Below are 15,388 nucleotides of genomic sequence, written 5' to 3'. Positions count from 1 at the left end.
CTTGCGCGGCGCATGCGCGGGGAGGCCGCTGGCGAGGAAGGCGGGAAGGGAAGGGCGGGAAGGAGGCGGTGCTGAGGGGACAGGCCTCCCGCTCCCCTTCCGTCCCAGAGGACTGCCTCCGCAGGAACTGGGATTCCACCAACAAAAAACCGCACAGCGTTTATTAATTGGTTATATAAATTCAGTTTATTTCGGCATTCAACAGAAGACGTAGCCCTTATTAAAAATTAAGTCGCTTTTCGACAGATACATACTCATACTGGTATGTCTCCTATAGAACATCATCATCACCCATTGCTTTTTTCTCGGGGGGGAGTGGGCGGGGAAAAAAAGACAAACAAACATCTTACACTTACCCCAAACTCATTTTTTCTAATTAGCTACAGAGATGAAGGTTTATTGCTAAGGATAGACTGCTTATCTCTCCAAAGAAAAAATAAGCAAAACTTTTCCACAATTCCCTAATAAAGAATAGCTTGTACTTCCCTCCCTCCTCAACTCTAAAAAAACCCAAAAAGACCCTAAAGAACTGAGAAACAGATTAACATACGAATGAGTTAAAGAAGGACCATTTTTACAGCAGTGATGCAATCCAAGAAGTGACCGCATTCAGCTGACCTTTAAGGAGAAAGGAAAACGAGCAAACAGGGAGTCGCATGACGCCGCCAGACAACAGGTTATTGAAATTGCTCGGTACAAGAATGCATCATCTTAACATTTTTAGCGGTGAAAAGCTATCAGACCCTTCAGTGGCGCAGGGACGGCTGCACTAACCCCTCCAGCAGTCCTGCCTACACAACCACACCGAGCCAACATGTCCTGTGACTCCCATCTTCCAGCCTGTATTTGCCTCAATAACTCTTGCAACTTCTACATTAAACGGAGAGACATAGCCCGTCTTTGTGTAGACAAACCATAAAAGCATCAGTAAAAGGAGAAAAAAAAATTTTTTTCAAAAGCCCTGCTTCATAAGCAATTTTTAATGTCAAATAATAATAATTAAAAAAAAAAGACAAAAAAACCCAAGCCAAAGAGAGATGTCCCGAGCCCAAAAGCTCAAAACACACATCCCTCCTAAGCTGGGATTGTTCACATTTGCCAGCTGCTTCAAAAAACAACTCAAATGTTTGTTCTAGACTTTAAACACGGGGTTGTCTTGCACTAACAACCTCTGCAGTAAACTGAATTACAACATATGACCATAAGAAGGAGGAAAAAATATAAAATAAAATAGAAACACCATCAGATATAGAAAAAACATATTCTAACTCCTCATGCTCATGAAGAATATTTGAACCTGGCATTCAAAAGTTTCTTTTGCTGTTTAACCACGCCATGGGAATAATCTGATGTTTGTGCAGACAACTGAAACCCCTCCTGCGGTCTCAATCAGTTTAGTGATGAAAAATAACATTTCTTCTGCATGTTTCAAGGGTAGAGGAAACAACTGCAGAAGAAAGATTCTTTCTGGAGTCTATTACACCATCTGGTGCTATCTAATGTCACAAATCCAAATATACAGTAACATTACAGAAAGCTGTGGTATGCAAGATCAGGGTATGTTACTGTAGGGCACTGAATATTGAAATTGCCATTTCACGTCACCTGCAAGAAACCTTCCCAAATCAATACACAATGTTCTTTCTGTTTCATGTACATAAACTATTTAGCAAGAAGGTCGTAAATTGTCCTTCTGCGTTCATCTTTACAAGTCTATTTTATCATCAGGAAGCAAAAGAAAAGTGATCTTTGCATTTTATTAAGCAAACACCCCTGAGTAAAGAGGCTGATATCCACTGTCTTCTCTCTTGCAAGTAAGCACGCAGACACTCAGCATGCCGAAGAACTGAAAAAGAGAGAGAGAGTGCACAAGAGATATAGCTTTGCTGTATTTTTTGTTTCAGTCATCAGACTCAACACCTATATGTTAATTCGACGACTTCATCATAGCAAGGACATTCCTTTCATATTAAAAAACACCTAGAAAACACATCCATAGAAAGTGATTTTTTTGCATATCAATTTCCAGTAGTAGTTCCAGCTCAACTTTTTCCTCCCTGGTTTCTCCCATTAATTTATCCATACATGTTAATTCCTAGTTATCTTACTGTGGGAAAAATTTCAGTGAAAGCATGGGATTATTCTGGACTTAAAATGAGTTCTGCAAAATATTTAAGCATATAAAATATGCAAATAAAGATAGTGCAGAATATGCTAAGGCAATCTTTAGAGATGATCACAGGAGAGATCGTGATGGGAGGGTTCATCACAAATAGTAACGGGACATGTAATGGGAGTGTAGAACTCATCACTTTACTATAGAGGGAAAGAAAATGATGGAAACGATGTTGCTGAGCAATTTAAGCCCATGAGATCAAATGCTGTAAACAATCACCTCTCTGCTAGGGCCAAAATTAAGAAAAGGAAAGTTTAACTAAGTCAGTCCTGAGATGACGTCGGGACAGACGTTGGCTTCTGCATTGAGTTCAGGAGTGGGGTATTAAACCGTCAATGTTCTGCACTGGCTCAACTTACAGCCGCTCTTTTTCAGAGAGCAGATAGTCAAAGAAAAAACACTTTGCTGTTATTAAATGGTTCAAATCTCTGTCAACAAGGAACAGGTTACTAATCTCGGAGAACAGGTACAGGGAACAATGACAAACCACCAGGCTAAAATTTATGGGTCAAATCTTCACAAAGCTGTGTTAGGCATTTCTTCGACGTGCCAATTGTGAGGAGTTTTCCATCACGGCTTTTCAAATCTAGTTTTCCCCCACAAGATGATCTGTTTTCACATTTCTTTTAATTCAATCTTATAAGTCTACAGATAGCCCCGCTGGCTTCATTCCTAGTCATATTTCTAGTCCATTTTGATTACGGGTCTCCAAGCGCCGGACTATTCATTGGGTTCTATCTAAAAACAAACTTTGATGAGGAATTTTTTAAATCCTAGTTAAATATAGAAAAGCTGGTTCTTTTAACAAAGAATTCTAGGTCTAGGCCTTTTAGCACACCTAGCTTTTTGTACTTCCTACCAAATGACCAAGATGGATTCTCCGTTGACTTGCCATCCCAAATCCCCTACTAGCTTTTTGGATCCCTCCCCTTATCGTCAGGCAGACGAAATGGAGACAGTTGGAAGAAAACAAGTGAGGAACAGAGGACTGGGTCTACTTCACAGCCAGAAAAAGGCTGTAAGCTAATAGGACATGGTAGAAGAAAAAGCCCCGAAATCAAAGGGCAAACAGTATTATTTTCCATGAGGGAAGAGACAGAAACATTTACCTTTACAATGGCAAACCCCAGGATTACAAGCATGGCATAGCTGATAACGCTCTGCAGCCCAGACTCCAGCTCCTCCGCACAGCCCTGCCATGAAAGAGAGACGTGAAAACAAGTTAAAAGATGTTAATTCAGCTGGACTTTTTTTTCTTTTCTTCTCCCCAACCCTTCTAAGAAAGCAGGACCTTGTAAGGCCTGTCTAACCAACCGCTGCAGACCTGAGGGCTTCCCTTCTTGTCTTCCGGACCCGATGGCTTGTCGTTCTCCTCTTGCTTGAGGAGAGGCACTGACAAACCGCAATTCACTGACATATGCTGCTTCTTAATCTCCTCTAGCTCAGGTCACTTAAAGAAGCGCCCAAAACTCAGTGCCAGGAAGACCAGCAATGGTATCTATAGAAGTCAACTGGGGCTTGTGCCCCAGACTGAAGAACCTGGTATGCAGTTCTCCAGATTCAGCATGGTCAATCCTAGAAGAGTCTCTTCCCCTACCCCACATCTGTTTGAACAACTACATGCCCGTAGCTAGTGCTCTAGCCTTGTCACGTTGCTTCTGTAGCAACATGAAACGGAAGAGTTACCAGCAGACAGACAAGACCAAACATCCACACTGGTGCCCCTCCTTCATCACCTAGGAGCTTTTATAGAATTATATCAGAAGGAAGTTAGCTAGAGGAAAACCATGGGGAGAAAAAGGCTTGGGGGACAAATTGCTGAACAGAACGGGATGAAGTTATCCCTAAACCCTGCCTGAAGTGCCTTCCCCATTCGTTCTGGCTGGCTGCGAATGACCACGGCCCAATTCTGAAACTGTGCCCTTTATCCTCACCCGCGTATTGAGTTCCTGTGGCTGATCCAGACGCCCTGTGCAGTTCTTCACGTCTTGCCTGCAGCAGCTCAGAGGGACGCTGTTGTTACCAGTGGAATTAAACCACTGTGTGGTTGTCCAGTCACTGTAGTTCTTTACCCCACAACAATGAAGCTGCCAAACACAGGACAGTTACAGGGATGTATGAATATATACCAACATGAATGCTAGTGTTGAGTTAAACCTCTCTTAGGCATACTGGGCAAGAGCTGCCCTCAGTATGGAACAGATTTACAAGCAGCAGTACTTTAGGAAAACAGCCGTAGATATAATAGATCAACCTCCCTTCAAACATTATTACCTCCTTATTGGTTTATTCTTTATGAAAGCCCTAATATTAAAGTGACAGGTTGCAGGAGAGAGTCTTCTGTCATCTTTCTATTTTACGGTACAGGATTCTCAGCAGCAGTTATTCATAGGTACTCATTTGGTCTGATCCAAAGGCCGCTCGCATCAACAAGCTCATTCATTTACATGAACTTCACACCAGGAGCCTGAAAAGGCCAACTCTGCAAAGCGGGGAGCGCCCTCAATTGCCTCGGAGAATCAGATGCTAAACACCGCTGCAGAGCCAAGTTCCAGGATACGACCATACTGACCCTCTTTCCCCCTGCTTCCCAGCCCAAATTCCTTGTTTAGGACCCAACTGTTCTTTTCTAAATAATTCTCAGGACAATTTAAATGTTTTCTTACCTGTTCTTGCAAGTAATCCACAATAGACTCTGGATTTTTCCCATCATACTTCTCAAAGACTGAGTGCATTGTACTTTGCACGTCAGTTTTTACCTATTTAGAGAGGAAAAAAAAAACCACACATTGTTTTAACATGAGAGCTAAGAATTTTATCTAGTGGAAACTGCAAAAGATCTGTATCCCCCACTAAGTTAGGGGGAAAAAAAAATTTTAAAAAAAGATTAAAAAAATCAAGCGATGTTTTAAATAAAATGCAGGTAGCACTTAATCAGAGTCACATTCCTGGATAGAAGCTTGCCTCCCCTGATGGAAGAGCTCTCCTTTGTGAGCATCAACAACTCTTTAATCCAACTTAGAGACTGCTGCGATGCCTGCCAGGTACTTTATGTATTCACCATGTTCCTGACAAAGACTGATCCACGTACCAGATGGTGACATCTCCACTCCCACTTGCCCTGCAGATTGCAGGATAGGGGATGACGGGCAAGGAAACTGGATATGAATGGATATGATCTAGAACGCTCTAACAACACAAGATCTATTCTTTACTTTTAGGTTAGTACAGAGATGCTAATTCTTTGCTTACCTTTTCCCTGTAAACAAATCCCAGGACAAAAGCAGATACTTCTGCGATAAAGATAACCAGGATAATGGCCAAGAACTGAAATTAAAAGAGAGAGACTGTAAGGAAGAATTCCACAGCGTTTGAATTCAATTGCACATTACCCATCACATTAATTTATAGCGGTAAGTTATCGTTATCTGTTGTTGCCTCTGCAATCAAAATAGTTTCCAGAAAATAATTTAGAACAGGAGATTACTGTGCATGGCTGGGACTCTGACCGCAGCTCCACGGGATCTGTGCCCAATGTAGGCAGTCTCTGGAACACTGCCATGATGTGATCTGTGTGAAGAGCCTGTGAAACACTTCACAAGGTGGCTGTCGAACAGGACACTGCACAAATAAACCAGCAGCTTAGTTAGGTACATTGCGCGCTGCTTGCTGAGCTCATATTGCCTTCAAGGCATGAGCTGGGGGCCTGAAGTTACTCAGCTTGAACCTTTCTGCGTTTTTAAAAATCATTCTAGAAGTAGAGGCGTACTTTCAGGATTCAGAGAACTAAAGTCAGCAGATTTTTTTTTTTTTTTTGCTTGCTTTGGAAATTCACATCTCCTCTTGTTCCCTCACCATCACCCTTCTCAAAACTGGCTACTCTCCACACTCATCTCCAGCAAGCTAGCTGAGGCAGAGCCATGAAACTGTCCGTGGCTGTGGGTATTTGTCTGTACGAGGCAGTGCAACTAATAACTTAGCTTGCACCTCACTCACCATCAATCGGTGCCTCACAGCAGTACGTAACTCCCACGAAGCAGCAGTGCCTCAGCAGTATATTTCAGAATAATCTTTTACTTTCTGTTCTGTGCGTCCTGAGAAGGTCTAGTGTAGCACCTCCCATACCATGCAACAGGGTGAAGAAGAGGACATGCAAGAACGTGCAACACTCACCAGCCCTAGGCCAACTCGAGACTCCCGGAAGGTGGCACAGCAGCCGATCAACCCAATGATGAACAGTACCACAGCAATGCAAATAATGATCACGGCTGGCAACAGAGCATACTTGTCCTGCAGAAAGTTGTCATAGCTCTTGTAGGTGTTAATGACGTATCCCCCAACATAGCTGAGACCTGCTGCTGCTGCCTGAAATGCAATAAAGTTATTAGCAGTTATTTATTAAGCATCCGCCTAGGAAAGTAAATACGGACCTTTTTGTAACAGTGCAATTAATATTTCAACTTTAGAAGCAATGACTACAGTATGCAAAGATCTAGGAACAAAAAATGCCGCATCTGAAACTAGCTACCCATTCAAACTTTAATGCAGAGAAGTGAGAATTCACTTCCCGGGAATCACTGCTCTACTAATGAAGCACCACTTCAGCTGAGCTGAAACACTGGAGTCTATTGACATGCACCAGTCAGTGTCTCTGCAGAGGGTCAAGCTCACACTTCCTACCCAACATCACCTACATCCTACCCAACGCTGCATTTGGAGGAATCAACTTTTAAGATGATCACCACAGGGGTGGCTTGTTGGTTTGGGGTGGTTTTTTTGAGTAAAACTCATCCTTTCCACTCTCGCAACAGCATTAACCACTAAGACAGGCACAAATGTTCCTAATCTCAGCAAAACACAGTCCCGCCTTTTCCTGGAGGAAACAGATTTCTGCAACCTCTAAAATAAACTCTATTCCAAAAGGATGTTTTGCCGATTGAGGCCAACAGACAGTGCACCACTGACAGCTGCCCAACTCGCAGCCCTGGAGACTGAAGGCTTTTACCTGCAGAACCAGTTACAGCCCTGGAAATAACACCAAAAGACTCAGCAATGCCCTGTCAATACCTCACAAATGGCATAAAAAAATTCTCTCAAGAGTTACAACAGCTCATCCACCCTCTATAATCCTGCAGCACAAGACTATGCCTGTGAAAATGAAGCACCGTCCGTACTCATGTTCTGGAAACTCGAGGGAAACCAGTCTGTTCGTTTTCCATAGGCTACAGCTGGATTTCATCATGCAGCTTACGAACAGTTCCTTACTTCCCCCAGTGCTGTACATCTTAATTAAATCAAGCACTCCTCACACTGGAGCTAGGACTTGCTAATTCCTTTACCTTGTTTGGCTCCTTCCCCTCCAGCCAGGTCTGGTGCCTGCCCTTCAATTACCTCCACATCCTTCATTTCAGACAGCTCTCAACCCACACCACTCTCGCATTCCTGGACGCTGCCTGTACCTCAAAATTACCGGCATCAGATACACCAAGTGATGAAACCAGGATCAAACTAACCCTTAGAGACATTTAGCACACGTCACACAAGATCCTGCTGTGCTGGGGCTCAGATACGGCAGGTCCTCTACAAAGTGAGATATCGGGAAAAGGAATAGGATCACCAGTTCTCAAGAGGGCTTTTTTATCTTCTCCACATGCATTGGGTTTTCAGGCGGTGCTAATGATTAAAGCAGTTCCTAAAACTTCCTTTAACTTTTCCTCTCATTGAGGAAAATCTCTTTCCCATTTCCCTGTCTGCAGGTGTAGAGCGACCAGGGCTTCTTCCTCCCACCCCTTTTTAGGGATGCAGGGAAAGGATGAGACCACTTCAGCTCAATTGCCTTCTCAATTCACCACTGTGAGCAACCTCACCTCTTCCTCCTCTATGCTCCTGTACGCTCTGTGGGACAGGAGCAGTCCCTGCAGTGGCAGCAGCACTAAAGGTGGGGCTGGGGACACTGCACCTCCATCCTGCCTTGCCTTCAATTGCACAAAAAGAGCAAGGCGTATGACTCAAAAAGTGCATCCCATATTTCTGGCCTGGAGAGCTGGATGCACGTGCGACTGTCCACCTATTCTGCGTTCGTGGAACGGCATCATCCGGGCAAGAGCAGCCACGGAGAAGGAAGCAACACACCCGGGCTAACTATCCATCATTGTGGAGAAAACGTGGTGATGGGATTTGCCCAATATATCCGTTATTTCTAATATTTTCTAGGACTGTTGAGCACCATGATTGGCCACGTTGGTTCTAAACCCAGTGAAAGCAATGCAGATTCAAGACATGGGATGCAGGGGCTTTTATTAACCGCAGAAATGCTCTGCTCAGCTGGGCCAGCACCAGCTCGGAAAGCAGCTCATATAGTTCCTAAAAGGGTTCAGAGTTTGGCCCCTGCTCCCATGGAAGCTGTGGAAAACATCCAAGTGACCACAGCAGGAACAGCGTGATGCCCTGGGTTGACTTAAAAACTTCTCCCTACTTAGCACCGTGCATGGCTAAAAGCATTACCTGAATAATGCTGCAGTTATTGTCAGCCTTCCCATCCTGCCTGTAACCCCTGACTGCATTTGTTGCTGGGTTTTGAAGCCTTCCTGGTAAAACATGGGTATGGCTGGAAAGTAATGGTATTCTGGTTTCTCAGGTTTTTGGGAAATTTCTGGCAGGTGCACCACGACTCCCCAGTATGCATCAAGTCATAATCCTCCACCACGAATACAGACACAACATGGCGATGCTCCCAGCCACCGTGCTTGTACCCCAGAATCACCTCATCCTTGGTCTCTCTGCTGCTGCCATCACCGCAAACCTAACGCGGAGCTGAGTTACGGCTTTACAAATTCCAGGCTAGAGAAAAGTACTGCCAGGTAGTCGCCCCAAACCAAAGGTGGAGCTGGCCACCAGCAGCACGAAGCCTCCTGCACGTGCACTTTTAAACCGAGCGCTCGCATCTGGGCATAGCCACTAAGGAGAACGTTTTTCCCGAGGCCATCAGCCTTCGGTGCAGCTCAGCACCCAGGTTGGGATGTCCCACCACGGTTGTCATCAACTGCCGAGTGCCCACAGCCCCAAGAGAAAACCAGAAGGACTGCGAGACCCTCAGAAAGGTTCATGATGGAGGAAGGCAGTCCCTGGGGAAATGGAACAGGGGTGACTTTACCGCAGGAAAGGCGGCACAGACTAAATAGCCGGGATACAAAAAGGCATAAACCATGTTTTTGGCAAGTAAATCAGTCATCCGCATTCAGCAGCAATGTCATGTCAAAACGCGCACAATGAAACAGCCTTGTGACTTAGTTAATGTGTAAAAGTTAACGTGCAAAGTGCAAAGTTAATCGTTTGTCATACTCGGAGAATGTAAAGCCCTGCTCTTTTGCGTAACTCTAGTCCCAGCCTTTGCAAGTAGTTCTGTACTTCTAAAGACAGTCTGCTTCATAATTTAATCTTCCTATAGGATGTTTTACACAAAAGAATCCCCCAACATTTCCATTATCCTTCTGCAAGCGATTTAGATGACAGACACATTCTTCATCTCTCGTCTATACTTTACGCCCGGTTTTCTACCTATTTTCAGCATGCTCAACCCATGATGCAAAGGAAGCACGCACAGGAAACGCTAGAGGCGGACCAACTGTGGGAAACTAAGAAAAACCTTGTTGCTAGTAAAGGGCTACCACAAATTTAAAAAAAAATAATAATAATAATAATTGCGAAGCCAATTCACAGAAGTCTCATAAAGCCAGGACTAGCAAAGCTCCACAGCAGAAAGCCAACATCAGAGGGTCCAGTGTTGAGTTCAAGGAGATTCTTGCTCAAACTTTACCAATGCAAATATAGACCAGCACTTTCACAGTAGGTTTTATTGCAACATTCAGGATTGTCTGGGTTCTGGTCAGAGACGAAACACAGCCAGCAAGAAGAGGTCTATTACACTTTCCGAACTTCTGCTTCGAAGCAGAAACAGGAAGCGTAATGAGGTAAAAATAAAAGACTTTGGGTAAAGAACTGGTTTAAAGGAAGTTCACATTTTTCCCCACAAACTGAAATACAGCCACAACTTCACCCATGGTTTTTAATCAAAAGTGAAGATTTTGAAGCCTGAAGAGGAGGGTCACTCAGGAGTGGAAGGCATTTCAGCTAACGATCTGTTCCCTGTTTTATTTTTGCAGATGAGTCCCAGAGCCAAACTTCAAAAGCAAAGATGAAAAATATTTCAGAACTTAAATCTGAGCTCTCCCCTTAAGCCTTCCCAGTACTTAAGACAAGTTCAAAATCTGGCGCAGGGATTTTCCCCCCAGCATTGCAAAACCTTCAGCCCATTCCTAGATCTAAGATGAAAATTCTCTAGAAGAGAAGTACAACAAGAAATGTCCTTTGCACTGCTGAAGATAGACCTTAAGTCAAAAGTGTGAAGTACGTTTGATTAAACAGGTTTCTGTTGGATCTCAAAAAAAAAAGAATCTTTCACAAATACAAAGGCCAGTTTAAGCAATTACTTTTGGGGAGGAAGAGATCAAATAATTCCTTCTTCATGATTAGCCAAACACCTTCTCAAATACATCTAAAATTATACACAAGGTTGCCAGGATTATTCCAAGAAATTCACGCTAGAAATTGTTATTGCTCTTTACAATTTTTTCAGTCTCCTGCTTGGAAGTTTTCTTTCAGAAGAATTCAGCGCAGAATAGGATCACGCGATGCACGGAGAGGCTTGGCCCAATGCAGCTGGCAGAAACCCCAGCGCAGGCAGCCAAGGAGTGACGCAAGGCCGATACGGGAGAACCAGTTCACCTGGTCCATGGGGCTGCATCGTTGCCTGCACTTATCTGTGGTCCGCCAGCGACGGCAAGCAGAAGATCCTAACCTTACCCCTTCCTCCCCAAACATCCCCAGCTGACTCACCGGGGCTCCAGGAAACGCTGCTGGTATTTCTTTACAACGCTGATGACTCCCGTAAGACAAACTGAAGAGATGAGGCAAATGGAAATTTCGCGAGAAAGCCCCTTTTCACAGCTGAGTGACAAAGCTGCGACCGCCTCTGCTGTCTCACCCACCACAGCTCGCATCGTTCAAGGACCTAAGCAAGAATTACTTGCTTTTTCATATCCTGCGCCTCTGACAGAAAGCAGAGATCTTAAATTGTTTGAGTGCGAACAATGAACTCCTTGTGGGGGCTGAGCGAAAAGAAAGCAAAGCCGTAACAACCGGGTCTTCCTAGGCTAATGTTTGGGCAGGACCTGGGCAAGGTTACTCACCAAGTTGACTTCGCTCTTCCATACTCAGCCCAGGCGGCTGAGCCAGGGAGGCAGGTATACAATGGTGCTCTGCTGCAAGAACGTATATAACGAGCTGGAACTCTCTCCAGCCACATAATGCACTCACAACACCGCGACTATTCAATCTTGCCTGTGAAACAGAAGGGGATAGGGCTGGATGGCTATAAGGAGCCCAAGCCGTCTCCATGACGCAAAACAGGACAGCCATTGGAAAACAGTAGGTTTTATATTTTTTTTTTTAAAGTACAGCAAGGTTTTTACCTTGTGTCCCACCATCAGAAGGGGAATTTTTTATATGCTGATGGCCATGAGCCCCTGCCCTTCTAGAGAGACTTATGGCCATGCAAGTTCTTCACGACACTTTATCACTGTCACAGCCATAGAAGGGGCCCCTTAAACTTCCCTCTATAAAATAGCTCTGAAAAAGAAAAAAAAATTACAAAATTTGCATCTATCAATCAGGCAGAACAGATATTTTTCCACCTTCCCTTCTTTGTTTTAATAAGTTGACCTTACGTGATGGCTGGGAACAGAAGTTTGTGTTCATTTGCATTCATTAGCATGGGCTTCTTTGTCCCCCACCACACCTAAATAAAATACAGTAAAGGAGCCAAACTACTAGCTATGAAATTAAAAGGCAGTGTTTGTTGGTTCGAGGTTTTCTCGGGTTTTTGTTGAAGGTTTCTCCCAGCATCCTCCAATTTCAGAGTGCTGATTTGATCATTCGGTCTGTTAATGTGGACCAGTATAGGATTTATCTTTTTAAAAGGCTGCTCAGTTAAATACAGAGTAACAAAGCTATAGTGTTAAAAGGAAAAGCTGTAAGAACAGGGTACATTGCAAATTCACCGAACAAGTGTGTTCAGCAAGATGCATCCCCTATACAGTAAAAGAACTGAGACAATGAGACGTAAAAAAGGCATTTCTCCCGCATCAGTTTTCAGACAGGACTTTCCCAGGGCCAGCGCTAATATCTACCACAGCACAAAACTTGGACTGATTTTGACTTCTTCCCCATATTGTTCACTTTTTATGGGCAAAGAAAGATATGGTAAATAATATTGTTTATCTTTCAAGAGTAATAGCAGTTGTTTTCTGCAGCAAACTACTACAAATACATACTGGAAGAACTATCAATATCCACGTAAACACTTTCTGAACCATTCCCTTCTAGTTCTTCATTAGACAATCATCAGCTCATGCAGGTGTTTTAGATAATTTTAAGGCTCAAAAACCACTCTTTTCACCAGTATCTTTGCACAGCAGTGATTTAAGTCAGAGCACTTCACCCAATATACTACCTGATGCTGATGTTTTGCCTTCACATCCAACAACTACATTCACTGGGATGCTATCCCCTTTTCAGCAATTTTAATTTGCCGGAGGACAGATTAGGATATCATCTTCAATTATTAGTTTGCCAAGTGTTTGCCACTACTGTGCTGTCCCCATGCCCCCAATATCTAGAATCAAGCCCCAGCAACACTGGTCCCAATTACAGCTGCACACCGCGTCCTTAACACAGAAGACACTCCTTATCTTTTGGGGGGGGCTGTACAACAAAGGTTTTTGATTTACCTTGAGAGGTAAATCCTTTGCTCAAAAGGGTTTGCACACCATTTCCTCCACAAATAATTTATTTTATTACCCAACAGCCAGCATGCAAGGCAAGGGGAATTACTCTTTCTGGCTCCCTCGCTGCTTTATTGTACTACAAGTTTTATTCTTCCCATTTGCCACCAGATTTTCAAGTCCTCCCTAGCTGCTGCACTACTCCATTTCCATGGAATCAACAGGTTTTCTAGTGACTTCAGGGGAAAGCAAAGGCTCTGAGCACTTCCGAGAAAGCCTTCTTCATTTTATGCTCGCTTTAACGACTTCACAGCTTCTGTTTAAAACTCCACTTAGCCCATACAGACCACGCAGCTCCCCAGACCTGACCGTCTCCCTTGGCCTGAGGCAGAGCTCTTTTTTTCCCCAGCAATGAGAGCAACCCTAGCTCAGCACTTCCCATCCCACTTGCAGAGATTCCTCTCCCTTTTCCTGTCCCGGGTTTAAAACTCTGCCAGTTCAGAGGGACCTCCTGGCTTCAGCTACCGTTTCCTAACCTCGTTTATGGTATTCATTTCTCTGAACAATCAGTTACTGCCGCACTTGTGTGATCTGGCTTCATCCAGGAGAGCGTGTGACCCTCCACCTGTGGCACAGAGGAGCAGGCAGGCTCCAGCATGCCCATCAGACGGCCACGCAGGCACCGACTGCTACGGAGGGGATGTACCCACCATCTGCTGCAGCTCCCGGCCACGCATAGCTCCCGGCCACCGCCGGACAGGCTGGCCACGCACCGGTACAGCACGAGGTCACAGAAGCACAGAAGGATTGGGGTGGGAAGGAGCCTCTGGAGGTCATCTCGTCCAACCCCATGCTCAAGCAGGGCCACCTAGAGCTGGTTGCCCAGGACAACATCCAGATGGTTTCTGAATATCTCCAAGGATGGAGACTCTAACACCTTTCTGGGCAGCCTGTGCCAGTGCTCGGTCACCCTCACAATGAAAAAGTGTTTCCTGATGTTCAGAGGGAACCTCCTGTGTTTCAGTTTGTGCCTGTTGCCGTTGGTCCTGTCACTGGGCACCACTGAGAAGAGCCTGGCTCCGTCCTCTTGGCACCCTCCCTTCAGGTATTTACGTACATCAGTAAGATCCCCCTGAGCCTTCTCTTCTCCAGGATGAAGAGTCCCAGCTCTCTCAGCCTCTCCTCACAGGAGAGTTGCTCCAGTCCCTTCATCATCTTTGTTGCCCTCTCTCCAGTATGTCTGTATCTCTTCTACTGGGGACCCCAGCACTGGACCCAGCACTCCAGACGTGGCCTCACCAGTGCTGAGCGGAGGGGAAGGACCACCTCCCTCCAACTGCCGGCAACTCTCCTCCTGATGCAGCCCAGGGTACCCTCCGCCTTCTTGCAGCAAGGGCACGTCGCTGGCTCACGGTCAGCTTGGTGCCCACCAGGAGCCTCAGGGCCTTTTCTGCCAAGCTGCTTTCCAGGACACACACGGCTCTGCTCTGCTCCCCACTGTCCTACAGGTCCTTTAGTTTCTGTGGCCTTGGAAGCCCATCGCTTCAAGTCTTTCTCCACTTTTTTTCTACTGGGGAAAAAAGCAATCAGCAATTTAAAAACCTAGCGCAGACATTTCTGTGTTCCCTCAGACTCTCAAGTTGTGAAAACATTGATTTGCAAAATAATAAAAAATACTGAACTCAACAAGTTAGCTTTGGATTGGAGCAAAAAGCACCAAAGCTGTGAGCCCCTACCAAGCCATCCTTGATTGCCAGCAGCACCAACAGCCCCAGGAGGGACTTACCACTGATCTCATGCCAGTCATTACCCACAATTTTAAAACCTTTAAACCACAGTCTCCTCATGTGAGGTATGGAGGTGGGACCTAACCAACAAAACTGTACTGAGCCTACTTATACAAAGCCATGGGAGACTCTTCAAAGTACATTTTATCTAGATATTCAGCTGCGATGTACAACTACGGGGCATGTTTCAGCTTGCCTTCAAAACACACCGCAGGGCTGCACGGCAGGTACGGTGGGAAGCGCTTGCTTTTTCTTTTTCTTCCTCAAATGAAAACAGCAGCCAAAAGGCTCTGAAAACCTGTAGTTCTCTTTCAGGGGGAAGAAAAAAACAAAAAAGAAACCTAAACCAACATCTACTTGCAGTTTTTATGTGCTGCAAACCCACACACTCAAGAGGGGATTCCGGTTTTAGTGGGTTTGTTTTCAAGTTATATTAAATAAATGTTCTCCTTAGATTTGTCCAAGCATGCCTTCTTCTGTTCCCCGAGCCTAACTCGGTGTTATTTTCCCATCCCTAAAAGCCAGCACGTATCCTATGAAGCTTGAGTGATGGGATATCCTCGTGGAGACACTGCACACCAGTG

The 15,388-nt window shown here is 44.8% G+C and overlaps 1 protein-coding gene across 1 annotated transcript; it reads right to left on the bottom strand.

Moving 5' to 3' along the window:
- Window positions 1–165: 165 nt before the first annotated feature.
- LOC127027255 (tetraspanin-36-like) lies at window positions 166–13,571 on the bottom strand. Its single transcript, XM_050912851.1, has 7 exons — window positions 13,554–13,571; window positions 6,350–6,541; window positions 5,429–5,503; window positions 4,843–4,935; window positions 4,111–4,263; window positions 3,286–3,369; window positions 166–1,846 (listed from the first exon to the last, which is right to left on the bottom strand). The coding sequence occupies exons 1-7, from the start codon at window positions 13,569–13,571 to the stop codon at window positions 1,760–1,762; spliced, it is 702 nt and encodes a 233-aa protein (XP_050768808.1). The 3' UTR covers window positions 166–1,759.
- Between the last annotated feature and the right edge of the window lie 1,817 nt (window positions 13,572–15,388).

The sequence above is a fragment of the Gymnogyps californianus genome, chromosome Z, assembly GCF_018139145.2.
Source record: "Gymnogyps californianus isolate 813 chromosome Z, ASM1813914v2, whole genome shotgun sequence".
Classification (NCBI taxonomy): domain Eukaryota; kingdom Metazoa; phylum Chordata; class Aves; order Accipitriformes; family Cathartidae; genus Gymnogyps; species Gymnogyps californianus.
This window is presented reverse-complemented; position numbering and strand designations above follow the sequence as displayed.

Bases quoted from the DNA above. Each gene is read 5' to 3' on its own strand.
- LOC127027255 (XM_050912851.1), bottom strand. The intron at 5,504-6,349 runs GTGAGTGTTGCA...TTTTAATTTCAG, and splicing joins CTCGAGTTGGCCTAGGGCTG to TTCTTGGCCATTATCCTGGT. The intron at 1,847-3,285 runs GTAAATGTTTCT...TCTCTTTTTCAG, and splicing joins TGGGGTTTGCCATTGTAAAG to TTCTTCGGCATGCTGAGTGT.